The sequence below is a fragment of the Denticeps clupeoides genome, chromosome 16 (genome assembly GCF_900700375.1).
Source record: "Denticeps clupeoides chromosome 16, fDenClu1.1, whole genome shotgun sequence".
Taxonomy (NCBI): Eukaryota; Metazoa; Chordata; class Actinopteri; order Clupeiformes; family Denticipitidae; genus Denticeps; species Denticeps clupeoides.
This window is the reverse complement of record NC_041722.1, coordinates 5570569-5594115: the sequence shown is the minus strand read 5'-3', so window position 1 is coordinate 5594115 and position 23547 is coordinate 5570569. Positions and strand designations below refer to the sequence as shown.

At 43.2% G+C, this 23547-nt stretch overlaps 1 protein-coding gene across 1 annotated transcript in view; it reads left to right on the top strand.

The window, feature by feature from the left end:
* LOC114765815 (neural-cadherin) overlaps window positions 1-23547 on the top strand; it is a 150864-nt gene that overhangs the window by 32683 nt on the left and 94634 nt on the right. Inside the window, exons 2-5 of the mRNA XM_028956279.1 lie at window positions 13423-13620; window positions 14089-14314; window positions 18200-18404; window positions 22572-22683. Of these exons, the coding sequence (XP_028812112.1) occupies window positions 13423-13620; window positions 14089-14314; window positions 18200-18404; window positions 22572-22683 (741 nt within the window). The remainder of the gene's footprint in view (window positions 1-13422; window positions 13621-14088; window positions 14315-18199; window positions 18405-22571; window positions 22684-23547) is intronic.

The following is a 23547-nucleotide window of genomic DNA, read 5'->3' as shown; positions in this document are numbered from 1 at the left end:
CACTACATCCCCTACGTTTCGCTCTGAAGACCCTCCGACTACTCTAGAACAGTTTTCGAAGCTCACATCAGATGAAATCATCCGGATCATCTATAGGCAATCCAGCCACCTGTCCACAAGGGTCCAAACCATCTCTCTTGATCTTATCCCCTTCTTTTCTCACGTCATAAAAGGTTCAATTACATCTGTTCATGTGCCAAATGCTTTTAAACAGGCAGGGTTCTTCCAATCCTAAAGAAACCCACAGCTGATCATGCAGACATGCGTGTCTTCTCTTATTTATCTCAAGTTCTTGAGCGCTGTGTCTACAATCAGCTATCACTTCACTGTCTCAGAAGAACCTTCTGGATCCCTACCAGTCTGGCTTCAGAGCAGGTCACTCTATTGAGATGGCCCTGCTGGCTGTTTCTGAGGAGAAACATGCCGCCAGATCAGCAAAACTCTCATCTGTTCTTATTCTCTTCGACCTCTCTGCAGCATTTCATACAGTTAACAACAAGACTCTCCTGTCCATCCTGAATTCCATACTTGGAATTCAGGGCTCAGCATGGCAGTAGTTTGCTTCTTACCTTGATGAGTGGTCTTACCAAGTGACTTGGAAAGGATTCACGACTGCTTCACACAGACTCTCCACTGGTGTCCCTCAGGGCTCAGTACTCAGTCCTCTCATTTTCTTCATGAGATCATTTGGTAAGGTTATTTCCTCACATGTGTTATCCTTTCACTGCTATGCTGATGACATACTTCTGTTTTTCACCCTCAGATGTACATGCTTCCTCAATTATATGGTTATTGAATTACAAAGACATATGTAAAAGAGAACACTGCGGTGTTCAATGTCACTGCTATGTTGAGAATGATCTCACACTTTAAAAAATCTGATAACTGAATGGCAAATGAATAAAGTCAATGGAGCAAAAGATGGGCTTCAGCCTTTAACACAAAAGCTGGCTTGATAAAATGGCCCTGAACAGTTTGTTAGGTATTGAAAAATCTATTCTTCACCCACACAATTTCCTGTTTGAATAGATTGTGAGCTTAGTGAGCTTGTTGGCTTTCTTGAAAGGTGTCTTGAGTCAGCCAGTAGGAGCAGAATTCACAGCCCTCAGATGTGTCCTTCCCTCAGATGTGTAATAATAGCTTAGCTGGTTCCAGCGGGTCAGGCCGTGACCTGTCCTGGCCTGTCTGTTACAGGGCTGGACTTGTTTGCAGCTGCTGCTGGTGTCCTGATGAGCCTATCTGCTCTCCGCCACTCTCGCTATCACCGGCCTCTCCGTGTCTGTAATCAGCACACTTGAGGAACTCTCACCCTCCACAAGCCACTTACCTGCTCTTTATAGCAGCCCAGCAAGAGGATTAGCCAACATGGAGGGAAGGGTGCAATGGGGGACATGCAGGTGCACGAGCATGCCACAGGAAGTGTTGGCCCATGTGGGGCAGGGATGAGGCAGAGGTTTAGAACACAAAGTGTGGCTCTTCTAGGTTCAAAGCAGATGTGATTCAAGGCTTTACCACTGAAAACAGGCGCTTAAGCCAACTTGCCTCCTACTTTTAAATGAATTATTCAAAGAGATGTGGCATCCCGGATATGGAGGGAAGCCCTGAAGAGCAGCCGTGCATGAGACATGCATTTCCCTAGACCACACGCAGCCAGACACTTGCCAAGTGGGCACAGTGGAAGGTGCATTTAAAGGTCCCCTGACATGATTTGTTTTTTTGCTTTTATATCTGTCTTTCCCTGTTTCGGTTTCTGTAGCTTTAAATGCTAAAGAGGAGGAGAACGGCCTATAGAAATGAGTGGGCATTCGCAGAAATGATGTCATAAACCCCATTTAATGCTTCCTGCACAAAAAAACCCCAAAGTTTGGGCATTTGTGTTTGCGTTCATGCAGATTTTTTAGTATATTTGGTAACATTGCACTTGGTAGATCTGTGAGTGTCTCCTGTTCACTTATGTCAGCATTTTGATGTTGTGAAAACATGTCCCACCAATGTGCCCTTAGGGTCAGTACTCGCTCACAAACACACCACACACACACACATTTACACCCCTACTGAAGATCACCATGTGTCTCCCTTGCAGATGCCTCTCCATCCGCTGCCTTGCTGATCCCCGCAAAAACGTAACCCAGAGCTCAGCAAGTTCTCACACTCGCGGCCCCATTTCAGTCAAACTTCGTCATTGCAGAGATCTATCGCAAGGGCGGGCATGGCGCCTTGGACACATGCGTTTTTCTCCACTTCAGATCAAATGCAGGGTTCATTCATGGAGGGCCTTTGACCCGATCCTGGCCTGCCTGCTCCTCTAATCAGGTTTTTATTTTAACACTCTTTTCCAAGGCGCAAACAGCTCTTTGAGTTCCTCTCGTTCCAGGAATGAGAATGGCAAATCATAATGCGCACTGCGTCCCTCCAAACCAAGCCTGGTGGAGTTAACCGCACATTTTATGCGACGATGAATGCACCGTGACCTTGATGATGTTCCTTTCTATCCGCTTTTTTTTCCCTCTCTCTTTCCGAGAACAGGTGCCATCATGAGGCCGGTGATTTTCACAGAGGATTTTAATTATGATAGCACACTTTGATGCTGGGATCTTTCTCCACCTCCACCTCCACGCTGATTAAGGTTTTTGCGTCAGGCTAATGAGAACATGCTTTGTTCAAATCATGACATAATTAGAGTTGCAGAGATGTTGTGAACGCACACATTTATAGATTTGTGTGTGTTTTTTTTTTGTTTCATTTCTCAACTGTCATTTTCATATGTTAAACGTAATAAGAAAAAAGCGTGAGACAATCGGTTTTCAAACGCTCAGGGGCTTGAGCGACTTTTCTCACGTAGGTTGTGGAGAAGTGTCAAAATGACTATTAAGAAAATGACAAAACAACATGTCGCTTGATTATAGAATAATGCAACTATAAACCTACATTATCCACACTACATATTTAAAGACGGGAACATTTTCTCTCTCTTATGGCGGAATTACTGGCGCTTGCGAGAGGGCGGTGGAACATTCCAAGTCAATTTTTCCCCCCTCCTCAGACTGACTTCAAAGCGGCATGGCTAATCCTTCCTTCTGCGTTTGCCCCTCACATTATTAATCCCGTTAATAATCCTTTTAGGAGCTTTCACGCATCACTGTTTATTGGCATTGTGTTAGGTTTGGGGGGGATTGACGCACAGGAAAAATCCAGAGCTTTTCCCCAAAAAAAAGGTGCTCAGAGCCATCTTCCTACTGCCAAAATCAGAAGACTTTTTTTTATCTCCAAAAAAAGACAAATGTACAAGTAAATCTGTCTTAATCTGCCTTTTTTCACAATCACACACACACACACACACACATAAAACTGACAACTTAATGAAATAATTTCTCCTGTGCTCGTCTCTTCTACAAAAGCCTTCAAAAGGGCTTGACAAGGTGTTTGTTTCATTCCTGCTGATTTAAGGTGCATTGGTTCTGCTCAAGGTTTCATCCTTTTAGTGGCTCTCTGGTCTTGTCTCAGGTTACCCAGGGCTTCCTCTTTGGGCTTTCAGTTCTCCACAAAGCAGCATTGTGTTGTCATCTGTTAAACAGCTAGTTTCGGCTTTGCTGTGTTTGGCTGTGAGGCATTCTTGTTATCATTACTATCATCCCATCATTTGCTTAATTACACTCGATGGGGACAATTCTCAAGGTGTTATAGAAGACATAGTGTTCAGGGGAAATTCGCGATTGTCAGATTTAATTTATTTAAATTATTGAATTGAAGAGCTATCTGCATTTTTGGTTTGGTGGTGGACGTTGTGATGATGTCCTCTGGCATCTAGCAAAAAACTTCATTTACATTAGCAAACACTCGATGCAGACAGACAAACATCTGCTACATTTTTACATTTATGGCATTTTAGCAGGGACAGTCCATCTGGAGCGACTCAGGGTTAAGTATCTTACTCAGTCATCTATATAATACCAAAAAAATTTGATCCGATGTAACAGTGGTAATGAACTTGCATGTTGATGTTGCATTTTTGCATACTATGATGTGTGTTATTGCCTAACTACAAATAATATATCAGATAAATTAGGATTAGGGTAGATAGTTATATAGACTGAAGTACTTTTAAATATAAGATTATATTTGTAAAACTACTTTTTCACATTATGTCAGATGCTACTAATGTATATTGTGGATTTATGCTCAGCTCACTGCAGCCTCTAATGGATTTCTAGCTGCTAGTAGGATGATTAGTGCTTTGATCACTGCAGGCCTGTTTGCATGATCGCGTTTCTACTGATACCCCTGATATCTAGACAGAGTGCTTGGATCTGATGGGCACAGGCACAATATTCTCTCTGGACGATGACAGATTAAGCAGCCTAGCCTCATCCCATCTGGGGGTATGACGGGGGGGGGGGGCAGGAATTCTGGTGGAGACGCCTGTGGGTGGCATACGTGTCTGGCCCACTATGCCGGAAGCGGAGCGGACAGGATTACGACACCGTGGGGAAGAGTATCTTTAACGAGCAAGAGAGAGATGTGATGTGTGACCAGCCCATCACGTTTTTTTTCCAACTGGTGGGTCTGGCGCCCGTAGCTGAAATTGGTGGGGAGTTTTATTTGGCCATTTTACCCAGCGGTCTGAGAAACAGCTGGTTCAGGAATGAAAAAGTTGCCACTCCAGCTGCTTTCTTAACAGTTTAAAGCAGATATGCTTTTTGATTTGGGCTCCACGTTTATGAGCAAACCAGTGGACTGTTGTGTCTTCTTCTTCTTCCTTTTCTCCTGCGGCGCCAAGGCTCGTTAAAAGAGGGCCATATGAAATATCTGAACTCCCCAAATTTATTTCCACAACACAACCGGACACGGGAGAGTTCACAAACTCTCCACGCGTAGATGTCTCCATCATTCCATCTCCAACCAGCCAGATTCCCATTCTCAGCGATAACCAGGGTTGGCGCAGCCCACGATTGGCTCTCATTTTCACAAAGCACAATGAAAAGCATGGCAGAAGAACAAGAAGGATAGGGGTGAAAATAAAAATAAACCATGTTTTTCCCACCCTCAACATCTTTGTTTCTCTCGTTTCCTTTTTTTTTTTTTTGAAAGATGGGCCCATTCCTCCAAAGTGTTTCAAAAGACTTTAGAGAGTGTGCTTGAGATTCGGCACTTTCTCTTCACTCCTTTCAAAGTGTGGTTATTCTTTCATTAGACCAGGGAATTAATTTCCAGAGCCTTTTCCAAAAGATCTCCCCCGTTCCAATCTGCTTTTTTTCTTAAATAAAAAGAAGTATTGCTTTGTAGCCCATGCGCTTAGTTTACAAAGCCAAGGCTGAGGCTACTGCGCGGTGTTGAGATTGTGGGCTGCGAAGAAGAATGTATGAATCGGCCGTGACTTTTCTTTACATACCTGAAAGTTTTACACGCCGGGCAATGAAATCGATGTCTTTGCTTCAATAAAGAAAAAAAAATTTAATTAAAGCTTGTATCTCATGAAATCTAAGATGGTGAAGTTTAAGAATGATGGAATAAGAAACTTTCACAGTTCATGACAAAAATGGTCATTGTCTGAATTTGATCATCATTAATACACAAATAGTAATGATAATAATAAGAATTATAATATTGTGGCAATAGAGTACCACAATAATTTTAATGAAATAAAGACATCCATCAAATATAAAACGGGGCAGTGGTGGCCTGGCGGTTAAGGAAGCGGCCCCGTAATCAGAAGGTTGCTGGTTCGAATGCCACTGAGCAAGGCACCGTCCCCACACACTGCTCCCCGGGGCGCCTGTTATGGCTGCTGATGTGTTAAATGCAGAGGACAAATTTCACTGTGTGCACAAGGTGCAATCACTTCACTTTACACTGCACTTGTGGAGGGTATTTTTGAGGACAGGGTTTAGAAGATTTTTTCGAGGAATAAAGGAGGTTTTGCTACAGCCTGTGACTTGGACCCAGCAACTTTAATGCCGTTAACAGGCTTTAACTTTGTTGGCCCTTGACCGTTAATCCCAGTGTGTACAAAGGGCTAAAAGTCACATTCCGCTTGGTGACTACATACCACTTAACAAACAAGACGTCACAAAATCCTCAACTGACCGGGACGGATGATCCTTGGGCATTTAAAACGTGCTGAGCCACATGCAGAGACGCTGCCAAACATGTGACGGGAAAAGCGCAGGTGCCCCGTCCTGCCCCGACTCCTCAGCTAAGGAGCAGACAGTGTGCGCCTATTACCAAGGACACGAGGAGCCAGACAGCTGTAGCGTAAACACTTGTCAGACCGGGACGCTGCGGCTTTGATGCTGCTATGGAACGTGCAGGAGATTCAGGAAACTCAGTTGGTTTAATTGCCCTGTCACTGAAATTATCTCCCTTCAGGCAAGATAAGAAAAAGAAAATAGATTTTTTTTTTTATTCGGTCTAGTCTCATAAGAATAGTGAGGTGTGTGTGTGTTTTTTTTTTTTTTTTTTAATCCAGTTGTCGCGTGTTTTTTAAAATAGCATTAAACAAATTGCTTCCAGCAAATTTGCACAATTTGCCGCTTGCGTGGCAAGAGTTGGCAGTTTTTCACCCTTTGCTTTACTCATTTTTTAATTGGTAGTTTGTTGTGGGAATAAAAGTCGCTACCTTTCACCCGTAATAAGATTACGAAAGTCACAATTTCCAGCAAGTGCCAAGTAGCCCCGTGTAATCCTCGGAGAGAATATTTAATTAGCCGTGCGACGCCCGCCCAGCACCCAGCACTTTGTGCACGGTCTCCTGCAATCCGGCCCTGTTCCTCCCCTTCACTCCTTATTTCTTCATTCTTTTTGCTCGGGCTGTGATAGCTCTGTTCTCCGAGCCCCAGAGACAAAAGCCTGTTAGTTAACGTGCTGAGAGGAGAACAAAAATATATAAATAAATATATCTATATCTATATCTATCTCTCCTTGTGCAGGAGGGGCACAAATTGCATCTTTCCTACCCTCTGTCAGCAGAAATCAGGAGAGGGGGAGAGAGGACGATAGAGAGCGAGAGGTGCTAATTAGGGCCGTGCTTGCTTGACTAGCAGCACACTAAGGGAAGGCAGAGAAAAACAGAAGCAGGTGATGGATGGAGGAGATGGAGGTTACATGGATTATTTACGACAGCGTGGGTTCAGTCCAAAACGTTTCTTTCCGTGTGAAGACGTATTTGGCTATTGCTCTGTCTCAGTATATGAGTTGGTAGGATTTACACTTTTGTCTGTAGTTATCACTGTTAAGTGGCATATTCCACTGTGACATTGCAAAATATTATGTTGAGTGAGACACAGAATGAAGCATAATATTGTGCTGGACTTGTGTTGGCACATTTTACTGCTTCTCGACTGTACTGAGATCAGAGGGTCGATGTAACTGTGAGTGTTGTGCATGATGTACTTACTTCAGTCTCATAGTGCGTTTCTCTTCACAATGAAACGTGTTTACAATCATCTATTGTAAGCAGTGGCACCTTGACGGTTGGTGGATTCGAACATGCTCCATCCATTGGTCCCACTCAAGGAGCAGTGGTGGCCTAGTGAAAATTAGGCTTGCTAAAAATGATGTCCAAAGTTTGTCCAAAAACATTTTGTCCTCAAAATTCCAGTTACACCTTAAATGATACGCTAACGTTGACTTTCATCCTCATCAACCCACTAATCCCAATGGTCCTTAATTTACTAAAGAACACGTTCATGATGTTGACAGCGAGATCATAGAACTCTCAAACTCCTCACAGCTTTTCTACTTTCTTTCGACACAGAACGACTGAGACATCACAGTCTTGTGATGAAGCTTTCACTGCTCCCCTATCAGCTGCTGGGTGTAAACATGGCATTTAGAAATGAGTGGACAAAAAAAGAAAGTGTGGCCATATAGGTGACCCAGGTGTCTGTGGATTTGAGACAAGATAAACAAATGTCCAAGGACCAAGTGACACATGAGGTGGCATTTTTAGGCGATGCAAGAAGGCAAGTTTTTCCACCAAATGACCACTTCCACATTCATGGGTCTGACTTTCTAAAATACATATAAATGGTACGTGTGGACAGAGGAAGAATGACTCAAAAGTGACAGGTAGATTTTTCTACCTGGTTCTGTGGGCATCCTTAGGATTTCTATAAATAAGTAGATAAAATCAGAAATAAACACAACGTTTTATAATGTATGCACATCACATATCGTTGGGCGTGGCTTGAAAGCTTGTGTGGGAACTGTCAATCATCAAAATCCTCCCATTTTATAACTCTCATACACCAAATTTGTGGTTAGTTTCTCTTCCTCTGGATATATATCAATTTATGCACATCCTTAGGATGCCTTACCTTACACTAGCAAACAGGCTGAGCACTTCTCATGTCGTACCCAAAGTCATTTTGCTATTGTGTTTTTTCAACATTGCAAAAATATTGTTTTTATATTTTTGCAGAACTCTGTAATGGAAGCACAGCTTGTGACAAGTTGCTAAGGAACATTAAGACCTAGTCTAAGCTTTAATGCATCTTTAATTCCAGATTTATATTAATTTAACAATATTAAAATTGTAATAATGATGTGAAGCAATTTCTTATGACTGGTAAGTAGAAACTGGGCTAGATGTGTTTTTATTTATTTTGAGATTTATTTTCCACTCATAAAAAGGTTTATGGGAATTAATTTATCATGTCAGTGAAGTCATTTGCAGCTTTTTTTTTTCCCTTGGCCTTTTATGAACATCAAGCCAATTAATCCAGGATGCGCTCCAGCAACATTCAGCAAAAAAAATCTAAAACTTTTCATTAAAGCGCAGACCCTTTCCACCGTCCCTTTCATCTTGCATGCATCTTTTTTGAGTTGAAAATGGCTGAGCACTTTTCCGCTCCTTGCTTTGCTCTGTTCACACTCATTTATTCTCGTATTTTACATACTTCAGTCGTGGCCCCTCCTTAAATGTCATTCACGTTATGGAAGTAGTTCATCACCGGCCTGCGGCATCATCCAGAGTCTTTTTTTATGCTGTTGTTTCTATAACAACCATAGGGCAATTTCTCAGCTGCTGTTTTCTTTACATAATCCTGCATCCCTGCTCTGTCCTTATTTTCCTCACTTCCCATGCCCAAATGACTCTGCCCACCTCGTCACAAAAAAAAAATCGAACCCTACAGTGCAGAACCACTTTTTTTTACACCAACAGCTTCAGCAATTCACAAATCTGTTATAAATTTTCCTGAACTACATGGCAAAACAAAACAAATGGTGACGGGGAGGGATCGGGGGTGTGGGGTGTGGAGAGGGATGCTGCGATTCCAGCAGACTATGGCATATTGCCACATATTGGACGCCAGTTGGGCTTTGACCTGCTCCGTCTTTCCCCAAGGGAGTCGATTACTCTCAGTATTGTGACAGAACAAGGATATGTAGGGCATGCTGCAGCCAGACCCTCAATAATCTTTTTTTGTTCCGCAAATGGTCTTCTCTGTAATATATTATTCAGCAGTGGCGAGCTGTGGCGTCTCCCATTTTGCTGTTACCATATGCTCGATCTCATGCAACCTGCCAACTTGCTTTGTGTCTGCAGCTCAATAACTGGACTGCGGTCGAAACCAATGTGCAGTTGCTTCATTGCCCTAGTGATATAGCTGAGCACTGATAGGGACACTTTATTGAAGCTTCGTTTTGGAAGGGAATTTTCTTCCCTTTATCTGGCCTTCCATAGAGATGTGCATGTGTGTGTGTTTCTGTGTATGACTGTGTGTTTGTGTGTGGCCTACTTGGCTTGATTGTTATTGCTACTTGTGCAAGTCTGGGTTGCCACAGATAGTGGTGTCTAACAACATTCATACACACACATATACGCATGAAACTAATCCATTGCGTAAAGACTTTCTATCAACTACTAATTTGCAGATTGTGTAATTAATTAGACTGTTCAGTATAGTTGATTTTAGCAGCTTGTCTTAATTTTAGTTTTAGTCTTGTCTTTGCGACAAAATGTTGTTTTAGTTTGTATTAGCTTTAGTCACGTTCATACTCATTATGTCTTAATTTAGTCAAAATTATTTGTGACTATTTTAGTCTAGTTTCAGAACTGATGACATTTTAATAAATAAAAATTTGTGATTATGGAGTGGGTGGGGAAAAATAACCTGCCATATGAGAAATCACATTTAATCAGTGCTCAACAAACTGCTTGGGCATTTACTCTTTGCTACAAAATTTGGGTTTAGTCAAACTCATTTCAAAATTAAAACAATGTGATTATTATATTATTGTTACCTTATAGACGCAAGAATACTATCCAGCCACTCCATCAACACGGAAGATGCTCTAATTTGTTCCATGTTCTTTGATCACACATTCTGTTTCATTTTCACTTTATTGTAAAAACAATTCATCCGAAGATCGCTTCGCCTTTCTCTCTGAAATCTAAACTCCTGAAATTGGGATTTGCGGAAGTGACGTCATCTTTGTGACCAGATGAAAGACAAAGGAAACAGAAATACTGCATAATAATCAGCAACGGAAATAAAGAGACATTTTAGTGTAGTTTTTAATTTGTGAACCACATTATGCCTTGTCTTTATTCGTCAGTAATGATGATGTCAGTATGATGTATTTTGTCATACTTATCGTCACATGACCATGGACCAGTGAGTAAAAAGAGAACTCAGATAACCGAGTTGAATTGGACTACAGATAACACACTACCCATCATATACATACATAAAATTCACAATACATACTGCAAAAAATTCATGCTGCAATGCACATGGCACAACATATACCGCACCACGTACATAACACACTATGTCAGCCTTGGAACTAAGAGTGGCTGAATTTGCGCTTAACCAGAACTTAACGTTAGCTATAGAATATATTATAAGTAACTGGACTGTGAGGGATGCTCCCATAAGAGAAAAAAATAATTACCACATGCTTTTGAATGGGTTTTGCAGCTTTCTTTCTTTCTTTCTTTCTTTCTTTCTTTCTTTCTTTCTTTCTTTCGCTCAATGACTTTTCAAAAACCTGCTAAACCTTCTTCCATTTAATTCTTTCATACTCCCCCCACTACCTTTCCTTAACTTTCTCTCTTTTCATCACTCTTCTACTTCTTTTCTCCTCAGATGTATTCTCTCTTTCTCTCTCTCTCTCTCTCTCTGGAAATCCTCCGCTCTCCGCAGCTGTCAGGAGGGGAGGCAGCAGGTGTGCTGTCAGGGGCAATGAAAGGGCCAATCACCCAGGGAATCAAAGAGCTCAAGATCCTGTCACTGCGTTCCCTCCCTGACAGACAGCCTGCTATTTATACCAGAGAGAGAGAGAGAGAGAGAGAGAGAGGGAGAAACACAAACGTGGAGGAGTAGAAAGAAAGAGGGAGAGAGGGAGAGAGACGGGGAGGCGGGGGCCCGGTTGAATTATTGAGAATAGTTTCCCTCGGCCAGCCGGTCCTGAGGCTCAACTGATTACCATCAGCAAATATGACAGAGTGTAATTTAACTTTTTGGACAGAGGCACCCTGTTTCCAGAATTCCTCGGCGGTCCATTAATTGACAGGAAAGTAAACGTGGACGAGTGTGAACGAGCACTGGAAAAGGTGCGTTCTCGCCATAGTCGTGCGGCGGAGGAGCCAGAAATGCCTTTTCGTTTAGCCGAAACTAACACGACCGAAATTAGATTACATTTCAAAACAGAATGTACCCACTTTTGCTTCATTAATAAGGAAGGAAATGAGGAACTGGTGCTTGAACAACACTGCGTATAGCACATACCCAAACAGACAGGCACAAGAGCACACACACATGGGTACACACTGTGTGTTTGTGCAGATACCCTGGCAATATGAGAATCGCCCCGTTGTGCCAACAAATAAAGTAGATTTGAATTAGAATTTGGGGAGAGAAGAAAACTGACTTCACTGGTGTGTGCCTCAGCAAACCAAACCAGGCAGCTTCGCTCCACACTGTAAATGCCCGTCAGTGAGCAGAACTTTGGATATTTAGTCCCCCAAAAAGTGAATATGTGTGTGTCAGAGTTGAAGAAATGTATTAAAACGTGGTCAATTTGAAGAAATTTGTCAGGTTCACAGCACTGTGAGGTCATATTAGGCATTAATAAACCCAGCCAGTGGTGGTGGTAGTAGCCTCGTAGGTAAGACACTCGCCTATGAACCAGAAGAAAAAGGTTCAAATCCCTCTTACTACCATTGTGTCCCTGAGCACTTAACCCTAAGTTGCTCCAGGGGGACTGTCCCTATAACTACTGATTGTAAGTCGCTCTGGATAAGGGCGTCTGATAAATGCCATAAATGTAAATGTAAATATGGGTTTCTTGGTGGCAGTCCCAAGTAAATGGGGAGGGTTGTGCCAGGAAGGACATCCGGTGTAAAACTTTTGCCAGGTCAAATGCAGATTGGTTGATCCACTGTGGTGAACTCTAACCAGCAAAGCCGGAGAAGGAAGAAGAAGTAAACATTACTAGTACTGATGGCTCAACACTGAATACATTGTCCTAAATGTATTCAACATTGTATTCTGTCATAAATGTATGCGTTTAGTGTAAAAGAGCTGTAAAATCAGTATGAATATTATTTAGTACTGACTGATAACCACATCCAGCGCATAAAGCAGAAATGATTTTTATCCTCTGACTTAAACATCACCATGGACAGACTTTGTATTTTATCGCCGCTACATTGAAAGGATGCATACATATTCTCTTACTTCTCACAGCTTCGACCATCACCCCATACTGCAAACATGAGTGGCTTTGACCTATGACCTTTAAATTCCAAGATTCAAGTAAACATTTCTTCAAGGTTCTTCTGAAATATTTTGAATTCACGGTATTGTGATGTGACTTTTAACCCTTGAAGCTGTTCATCTTTTGAGTTCAAGAAACATTGGCACCAACATTTGGAGGTATTCCTACATGGACAGATGAATGGAGAGACAGAGAACGGGAAAACATGATGCCCCTGGCTAAGCCTGTCAGCATGATCATGGGGGAACAGAGCGCGGAACTGTGACTGACAACTACGTGTAGCGACGTTTAACACTGAGAGCATCTGCCCCAACACATATTCTCATCAATCCGACACTTTTTTTTTTTTTTTTTTGCGGGACAGCATCTTTGTTTAAAGTGCACTCTGCCGTTTAGCCGCTGACGCTGTGATGTGACAGCGGTGCACGTGATAATGAGGTGACGTTGAGTGTGACTCCCCCTGACAAGCACAGCTTTGAGTAAATGCTGCCTCGTGCAGGTCTCGTCTTTTTTACAGGGAGCGTGCGCCTCTTTCGCTGCTGTCAGAAAGAGTTGCGGTTGGCACATTCACCATATGCTCTAAGAGCAAGGTCTGGGCGTTTTTTTTGCCGGAACGTGCCTGTTGTTGTGACTGTGGCTTTCACGGGTGGAAGTTGTAGATGTTTGACTCATTCTTCGATCTTCCTTTGATCACAGGCCAGGATTGGTACTTGATCCGAGTCGAGCTGACAGTGATGGATGTGAACGACAACGCTCCAGAGTGGACCATGCTTCCCTACCCTTACCTGGCGGTGGTCTCACCTGACGCGCCAGCCGGGACCCTGGTGTATAAACTCCACGCCCGGGACGGGGATGAAGGGACCAACGGGGAGGTGGAGTACTTCCTGTCCGATGGTGCGCACCTCCGCAGACACTTCCTTTATTCCTCACGGTTAAACACTGCAGCGTACCAGTTCTGCGGTTACGCTGATATTCATTTATTTAGACACTTTAAGCCTTTCAGTTCCTTTTCAAATTGCGCTCAGCATTAATCATTGGTGTGACCTTGTGAAATTGTGTAATATTTCAAAAGAGAGAGAGATTTTTCCTTTTAAACAATTCAGCAGTTGAACATTTAAATGCTATCTGCACATTGGACATCATTTTGGCGCAGAATGACAATAATTGGTGCATTGTTCTCTCTGTGCAAAATCTGCCATCCATGACATGGCATGGCTTCATTCTATTAAGCTTCTTCAGGGACAAAGAATGTTAGCTGAATCTCGGATAGATTCCTTTTTACCACCCACACAGAGGGAACAGAGGTCTGTGTGCGTGTTGATGTCTGTATGCATGTCTGTATGCCTCACTCGTGCGCTGCAGGGGGCGATGGACGGTTCGAGGTGGACAGGAAGAGTGGACACGTCCGGACCACTGGGCTACCGCTGCAGCGCGACAGGGAGTACCTGCTGACAGTGGTGGCAGCCGACCGGCTGGCAAGCCGCAGCCCCTCGGCCATCCTGTCTGTGATCACCGGAGCTAGAGCACCCCAGTTTACCAACACTTCCTACACCGTCTCCATTCCTGAGAACACTCCCGAGGGCCAGGCGTAAGCACCTATTCACACACACACACACACACACACACCTACTTGCACATCAGCTTTGGGAAATGCTCACAAACCTATTAGGCGGTGATGAATAATTGAAGACATTTCAGCCCACATTATCATCCCCATTTTGGACACATTTTTCTGCCACTCTCTGACCCTTATTATTTAAAAAACTTTTTTAACAACATGCCCCTAATTGCCTTCTGTCAAATTCCTTTCTTAAACTGACTGCACTGACATTTTCAGCGATGGATTGTAGCCACGAGAGCAACTGCAGTCAAAAATGCAAAAGAATCCAGCTGCTGACAGCTATAAAATCTCCATTTGCGTTATGAGGTGTCCCAGCTGCTACATGCACCTGTATTATTCAAGCGATGACCTCTAGTCAAACATTGAGACTCATCATATACTGATATTTTTCCCACTGTGGATTGGTCAGCAGTGGCAACAAGAATCTCTCCACATACAGCACAGGCCAAAAGTTTGGACACACCTTCTCATTCAATGTGTTGTCTTTATTTTCATGACCATTTACATTGGTAGATTCTCACTGAAGGCATCAAAACTATGAATGAACACATGTGGAGTTATGTACTTAACAAAAAGTGAAGACCTGGCCTCCACAGTCCTGAACCCAATCCAGATGGTTTGGGGTGAGCTGGACCGTAGCGTGAAGTCAAAGGGTCCAACACCTCTGGGAACTCCTTCAAGACTGTTGGAGAACCATTTCAGGTGACGACCTCTTGAAGCTCATCGAGAGAATGCCAAGAGTGTGCAAAGCAGTAATCAGAGCAATTTAAGAAACTAGAATATAAAACCTGTTTTCAGTTATTTCACCTTTTTTTATTAAGTACATAACTCCACATGTGTTCATTCATAGTTTTGTTGCCTTCAGTGAGAATCTACCAAAGTAAATGGTCATGAAAATAAAGAAAACACATTGAATGAGAAGGTGTGTCCAAACTTTTGGCCTATACTGTACTTTAAATGGGACTGAAACCACGATTGGGCCACTTAAATACATTTTTTTTGCCCATACCCCGATCCAACATTGCTTTTGGCCTTGTCACTGACCTAATTTTCTTGTCGAAAGTAAAGCTTCTTTCGAAGCTGAAAGGTTTACGGACACCTGATGTTTTAACACGATGCCCAGTGTATGCTGCAAAAAATCAGGAAAAAAGTTCTTCTTCACTGTACCTCTAGTGTTTTATTGAAGTGGAGCATTATGTATATATGGACTCGTGGCTCTGAGCATCATCGTCAAGGACAATTAGAAATAATGGACTTTTAAAACACACAACCATTTTTAACCCAGTAACACTGTAGTGATGCCCATTGCATTGCATGGTCACCCCTTCCCAAGTTTGTGATTTGAGGCTAAACAAAAATAAATTGTTGTTGTTTTGCAAGCATTGACTTTTGATTATCTTTTCATATTCGTATATATTAACATTAATTTGAGTTCCTCTAGACTGTCTATGGTCCTGCAGTGGCTAGAAATGGCGATAGGTGCTTTGGTCATTCTGCCACAATTCAGACGGTTGGATCTGGAACTTGGCCCCTTCTGTGACCACAAGGGGATTTTTTTTCTGGAAAAACGGCAACATTATTTCTTGTCTGCGCCAAACATTGTGGTTGGTGAAGGGTGTTGATGTCATTTCTGTGAATGCCCCCTAAACTTCTAGAGGCCACGCTCTTCCTCATTAGCATTTAAAGCTACAGACACCAAAATGGTGCGTCATGGGGAAATCTCATTGTGGGAGTGGCTCAAAGAGGCACCAATTCTGCACCAAGGCTGAATTTTGAAAAGATACTTCTGATATAGTATTAGGGTCCACTAAGACTTGCATGGGAGCTTTAATTGCACAATGTTTAAACGTAGTCTGATGGAACCTGTCCTGTTGCATGTTGCTGGTCTTATCGTCATGGTTTCAAGGATCAGACTGTATCAGGATATTCTATTATTACATTATGTTATGGTTATTTAGAAGATTCAATCTTGGGATGATGAGAGACGTATAATCTGCTTAGGATGTGGGAAGTGTTTGAACTTTAAAACTCTTATGTAGTTTCAGATAAAAGTTGGAATATGTCAGCGGTTTTAGGAATTCCTGAGTCTGACAGCGATAGAGCAGCCTGCTTCATGGCTGGTAGTTCGATCATCATTGAGAGTCCCCATAGTGACTATTCCAATCCAGCAAAAATGTAGCAAAGAAAAGAGGCTCAAAATGGTGGCCAGATCCTAACACATGACTCTTTTGTGAGCTTGAATGGATGCATTTGAATGTGATGAACTGACTGAATACCTTCTCCAGAATCATACCAGGAGTTAATAATCATATGTGATAAGAAGGATTAAGCATCAATTTCAGCAGAATTATATATAGTATTAGTTCAATGTTGTTCCTCTGAATGAAATGTTTAAACAGTTTGTTCACCTTTTTGTTTGGTCTTAATGAAAGAGACACAGCCCACTCCATAGTGTAATGACAGTATTGGATATTAATATTGGTTATTATCAATAAACACATGACAGGACATATCTCTCTTTATATTTTTCTCCAGAAATGAAAAAGTTAACTTTGCGCAGTGGTTAAATTAATGAACTTTTTAACCTTTATTTATCATGAAAAATAAAATACACAGTATTTATCAAAAGTACCATATATAAGAGCATTTTTATAATAATTATGAAAGTTTAAAGATTAGTTAATGTGAGAAATGTGTAATTAACTTAATACTGTCTCACTTTTTTCCTTTGAATGATATGCTTTTTTTCAGTTGCCATGACTGATTACATGAGCATGAGAACACTTATTATCAGACTGATTGGCTGGTAACAAATGGCATTAAATGCTTGACCTAATTAATCCACCAGTCTGCTTGGTGGATAATAATGATGTGATTTCTCTTGATTTCTGTGTTTTTCTCGATCTGATGCACAATGTATGCAGTGTAAACTGTGCCTCGGTATCTGTGCCTGAAGTCTTGTCCTTTATTGGGCACTGGGTCACTCTGTCAGTCTGAAACACCCGATGGCCTCCTTCTGCCCCTTTTTTTTCCCATTGTTTGTGTCCTCTTTGTTTTATCCTTTAACCCTTCGCTTTGCCCACGGCCACAGTTTCCCTCTCTCTGCCCCGCCCTCCCTCTGGATGTAATTATTTAACAGGGTTAGTGGGCTCTGGTATCAACAGGCCAGGGGCCTCTTCTCTCACATTTGATCAAGCTGTGGATTATGCCCTCAGTCTTGTCCTCCATCTTCACGGCGCTGATTGAATTGGTTTGGAGAGGGACTGAGGCGGCCCAATCGCTCTTGCACATCTCCGTTCCTGATTGGCTGCAGTGGTGACCTAATGGAGACAGACCGACTCCTGGCTCTGACCATGCCCCAGAGTGACAGAGATGGATTTTGAGCGAGTGCTCATAGTGAGTGCGCCCGGAAGCATAGCCAATGAGAGAACTGTGGTCTCTGTCAGGCATGTTAGTGTAAGTCAAGTTAGCATGAGCTGCTTGTGGGGCTGAGACCAGAAACGGCAGTTAGCGCTCCATTTCCTACTGCTCCTCTGCTCTGCGCAGAGAATCTAGATTAACGGAACAAAATGAAAAGAGTTTCACCCGATGTGCCACATTTTGTATAGCACATTCAAAATAATGCTGGGACAAAATAAAAATAAAAAAGGTCATTTGGATATATAAATTGCTGCCATCTCAACAAGAAACTCAACATAACCTCACTGTTTTTTTTTTATTATCCTGTGTTTTATATATATAACATAACCTCACTGTGTTATATATACAACATAATCTCCTCTGTGTCCTCTGTGTAGATGATTTACAATTGTTTTAATCAAATTTGAACAATATGAATTTTCTTTCTCCCAGTTTTCTGGTGACTCCAGCGCTCTCCTTCCAAAAACAGCCAGTGACCTACAGCCTCCTCATCAACCCAAGCAGCATGTTCTCCATTCAGCCAGAGACAGGGGAGATCAGCCTGACACGTTCCATCGACTACGAGACGGATCAGCACCGCTACCTGTTGCTGGTCCGGGCCACTGAGAGCCAGGAGAGCCTGAGCAGCGCCGCTGAGGTGGGTTGTGGCCGTGGACTTGGGGCTCTTAAAAAGGGTGCTGCAGGGTTGGACCGCTTTTCATTTCCGACTGATTGATTGATTTGTTGGTGGATGCTTGCCAGATTGGTGGTGGACATCCTCAAAGATCTTCAGTGCCAGCGGAGAGTTGAAAATAGACCAAAGGAAGTGACTGCCAACACTTTTCTCAGGGAGCTTAGGCCTCCATGTCTCGCAGCTGATAGTTGTACTACACCTAGATGATGGGGAAGTCAGAATAAATTAGGCCTCTCTGAAATTGACTCATTTCTCAGTGAGCCTGTGATTATTATATGAATATTGAGAGTCTCGCTCGTGGCCCTGCTGGAATTCGTGTCACTTATCCTCCAAGGCCTGGGTGCATTAGTCGCCGGGATGTTTGAAGTGCGGAGAGGTGGGTGGGGGGGGGTGTTTTGGATCAAAGTAGCGGAGAGCGTCATCCACGCTGCGCACCATAACATGGCCCTAGAGGATCCAATCTAGCCCTGTCACGGCAAACCCTCTCTGCTCAGTGATCCATAGGTCTCCCCTGGCCTCAGGCAAAGCAGACAAGCACAGAGTGATGATGGGGAAGGAGGATGGTGTGTGTGTGTGTGTGTGTGTGTGCACTTGCATCGTGCTGTTTGTAAACCGGAGGCACTTTGTGTAGGGTGAGTGGGTGCGTGTGTTGTGCGGCGGAAGTGGCTGGCAGCTGCTGCTCAGAAACGTCTACTCCGGTGAGCTGTGGTCTGGAGAGACCTGCGTCAGGGTGGGGGGGGCACCGCCCTCGGGCGTAGAGAAGGAGACAGGGCGCCACCTCCATCCTCCGCTGCGGCCCACGTCTCTGCCCTGCCCTCGCCCTGTGTGCTCTTCCTGCCCTCCACCCCTTGAATGCTGGCTCCGCCCCCACAGTGCATGATAACTGCAATTACCAATAAAAGTGCAAAAGACACAAATATTCATTAAAAAGCGAAATCCTGATAGAAAACTGAAGGTTGGCTTCCTACTTCTGAAAACCTATTAAGAATAAAGCACGCAGATGGAAAGCAATATTGGACTGAAGCTCAGCAACAGAGCAGAAGTTGTATAACTGAGTTGTGGATACTTTTTGTCTCATTTAAATAGTTTTGCAATAAACAGTTTAGGCAAAATGATATTATCTCAAAATTTGGCAAATGGCATTCACTTATTTGCTCAGTACATTATGTGAAAACTGTATTGCCACTATTTTTTGAACAGGCATGGCAAGGTAAACATGGGGCTTGTTTGCTAGAATGAAAAAAAAGGCGTGTGTGTGTTAGTTTATGTGTGTTTGGGGGTTGGGGTAACGGAGCTCCTGGGCGGATGTGAGGGTTACCTAACCTGGATCAGTCCTGAGGCTGATGGGAGTTGACTGGCTCTCACATCACATCCAGAGACTCTCCTTCTCATCAAAAAACACTGCCAACAAACACACTGGGCTGTTTCCTCCGGGGACTGGCACCAGCTTTTTCTTTCTTTCATGTTTTCTTTCTTTCTTTTTACTTTTTTTTAACATGGTTTTCAATATTTTCTCATGTATTGTGTATAAAATGGAACAATTCAAAACTATTGATCCCACAATACCTGAACATTTAGGGGTTTTCTAATACAGAAAGAAAAATAGAAGATATTTGTCTAGTTTGGAGCCCATTAAAACCTAAAAATGATACTGTAGCAATTTTTATGATAAACACTAAGTGAGCACCATGCTGTGAAATAATCCAGCTGAGACCGTTGACAGTCATAGCTGGTGCAGACATTGTTTGGAGGTGTGCGGTAATAACACTTACGAAGCAAGTTACGAACAACGTAACATTTACGAAGCAATGCTGTGGTTCACATAGCGGTTATTGATTTGGATTGGAGTATTCAACAATAACAAGGACAAAAGAAAGATGAAACCCAGCGGTCGATTAATCAAACATGGGGAAAATGCCAGAACCAAAATGGTTGTTTAGGCAGAAAAGAATGATACACTTTTAAAAATAAATTAAAAATACTTAAAAATAAAGATAGTTCTGACAAACTGAAGGCTTTGTGCCAAGATGGAGTCCAATCTCAGTCAACAGGTGGTTCCATCAATGATCAAATCCAAGCGACGGTGCTGCCCAGCGCCTGTACAGGCCATGCCAACATAGAAAGAGGAGGAAATGAACTACACGGCCTCACTGCCATGCTGCCTGCGCGGGGTTTCTTGTTCTTCTTTTGATCGTGCTGGTTTTCTCCAGGTGCCTTGATTCTTTTACCTTTGGATATCTGGAATACGCTCCAGCTGGTGACGTGCATTGAGTGAAGCATTCATGAAACTGGCGTGAAATGCTCAAATTAAATAATTGATATTAATTTCCAGCCTATTTATGCTCTCTATTGTCTGCGTTTGACCACCCTGAAGGAGCACGAGGCGTTCATCTATAATAAATCATTCTGCATTAGAAAATGTCAATGGTCATGTTGTAGTTAGTGTATTTTTAAAAATTATATTGGCCTGCACTAGTCATTACAGATATTAATATTTAATCACATTATAAAACCGGCTTGTATGGTAGTGTGTTTTAATGTAACATTTGCCCGAGTGAAATACTGGCTTAATTCCAGCCTTGGTGCTGAAATAATAAATGTGCCGTAGACCTCTCCAGAATGGACGTAAATGGATTGGCTGAACTGATGGAGTTAAGTAAGCTCTTTGATAAAGGCTCATGAGCAATTTTTATGCAAATAGGCAGCTCTTGTGTGCCTGCTGAGGAGAGCCATGTCGTGCGTCTGTCTTGTTTCGGTGATTAACCGACCCTCTTATAGGATGAAGAAATTCAGTCACCTTGGCCGGTGCCATCATCGTGCGATTTCTCATTTCCAGCCCAGCCAGGCGCCGTGTTGGAGAAGCTGAGGGCTTTTAAAATCCAGGTAGATTGGAGTGTGAGAGAGACGCCACCGTCCTGTTCTTCAGTTGTGACCCCGGCGCAGGGAGGCGGCGGGCTACGCTCCGCGGTTTGGCACGGTTGGCAGAAAAAGGGCAGTCTAGCGAAAGCTGCTTAACAGCAGGGGTGGAGGCTGGCTGGCAAATCCGCTTCTCCTGCTCTCAAATCACTTCACCGCTCGCAGATAATCAAAGGTGGTGAGAACAGCGTGGGCACACGGGCCTGCGGTCCAACTTTTCAGCACCCTCAGAAACAAGACTACGCCCTCTTTTATTTTGGTTCTTACAAATTGGTGCTTTCGTCATCACTCTCTCTCTCTCTCTGTGCTCATTTGCTTGTGAGATGCTGCTTTTCCGCGTTTCAATCCGGGCGTGTTACTTCTGTTCGTTATTCTGTCTGTCTCTCCCAACTTAGTCTGTCTTTCAGCCGCTCTTCCTTTTTATGCCTCTCTATGTGTTTAATTCTCCCTCTGTCTGCCGGTCTGTGTTAGACATTCTGTTCAGGTCTCTACCCTTGTCTGTCTCTCTCTCTCTGTCTCTTTTTACCTCACTCTCCCTTGTCCAACTAGCTCTCTCTCTCTCTCTCTCTCTGTGTGTCTCTGTCTGTCCTGTTACATCTGTCTTGCTGTCTATGTGAGTAGACAGCAGTCTATGGGTGCAAATTTGGTTGCAAATGTTTAGTTTGCAGATATAAGGTCAAAGCCGTCTTTGTGATTTACATAAATAAATAGATAACACAATGAGCTTGAAGAAGTGCAGACAACGACTCTTTTTCTGGCGTATAGTTATTTCTGAAGCACAGAACACACACCGGATCTTTACGCTTCATGCGTAGCACTGCACTGATGTGAAAATAGTGTCCTCTGTCTCTCCTCCTCTCTCTCTCTCTCTCTCTAACGCTCTTTCACTAGTCTGCCTGTCAGTCTGTTGGTATTTTAGACACCTGGTTTATATATGTCTGTATGTCTGTCTTTCTTCCTCTCTGTGCGCCAATCAGTCGGTCTGTCTCTTTGTCTGTCAGTTTCTTTCTCCATCTGTTTGGATGTCTGATTGACAGTCTATTTCTCTCTTTCTTTCTCTCTTTTTGTATGTCTGTCTGTCTCCCTCTTTTTTCACATATCTGCCTCTCGGTCTTACCGTCTGTCTCTCTGCATCTGTCTGTGCATCTCTCTCTTTCTCACTCTCTTTAAACTCTTGCTTCTTTTCCTGCCTCTCTGTCTTTGATTGACTGTTAGGTGCGGGTGATCATCACAGATGAGAACGACTGCATCCCCGAATTCCTGCAGTCTATTTACAGCAAGGACAGTGTCCCTGAGACTGTAACCACAGCAACATCTCTGCTGCAAGGTGGGCTGAAACTGGAAAATGCTGCGACCTCTCCACTCCCGCACGCACACACAACTCAGTCAGGTGTGGCGTGTGTGCACGGGACCCCATGACAACACATCTGTTTACCACCTGCACGCCACACACTTCCTGAAAGGCCCAGAGTCCCTCGGCCTTTCAGCGAGTCGGAACCAGCTGCTGGGACCACATTTTAGCCTCACCTCACGTTTTTAATCTGCACCCTCCGCAACACGTCCTTAGCACAATTGTGAACACATGCCACAGGCTGCGGGTGTGTGAGGAGGGGGAGATTAGACAATCACCGGTGCCAGCGACAGCTCCCAAGGGGGCCGGACGCATCGCACGCCGCTCAACACGCAAAGGAAAAACAAACATCAGCCCATGGAAATCAGTCGAGAGGGTGACCAGTGGAGTGTGTTGCAAATAGCGGGGTTTCGGGAGCCATTTTAAAAGATGGAGCTGCCAGATTGGGGACGTTGATTGTTTGAGGGATCCTGCAGGTTTATGCCGGCTGGCATATGTGTGTAGGTGTGAGTGTCTGTGTGTGTGCCATCACATAAATTAACATGAAAGGTGTTTGATATGAGAGAAGAGAATGTTTGGATCATATCACTCAGCGGTGCAAATGGATGCTCCGAAATGCACTGATCTGTAATGGGGTAAGTGTATGTGTGCATGTGTGTATGCATGTGTGTGTGTGTGTGTGTGTGTGTGTGTGTGTGTGTGTGTGTGAAATTTGATTTCAGTAAACAGGAACATAATAGTGGTGGCAGGACTCATTAGACCAGTAAAGATGAGCCAAAACATACACACATCACTCATATCATGTCAATTTATGTCTAAACACAAGAACGGTAAGAATAC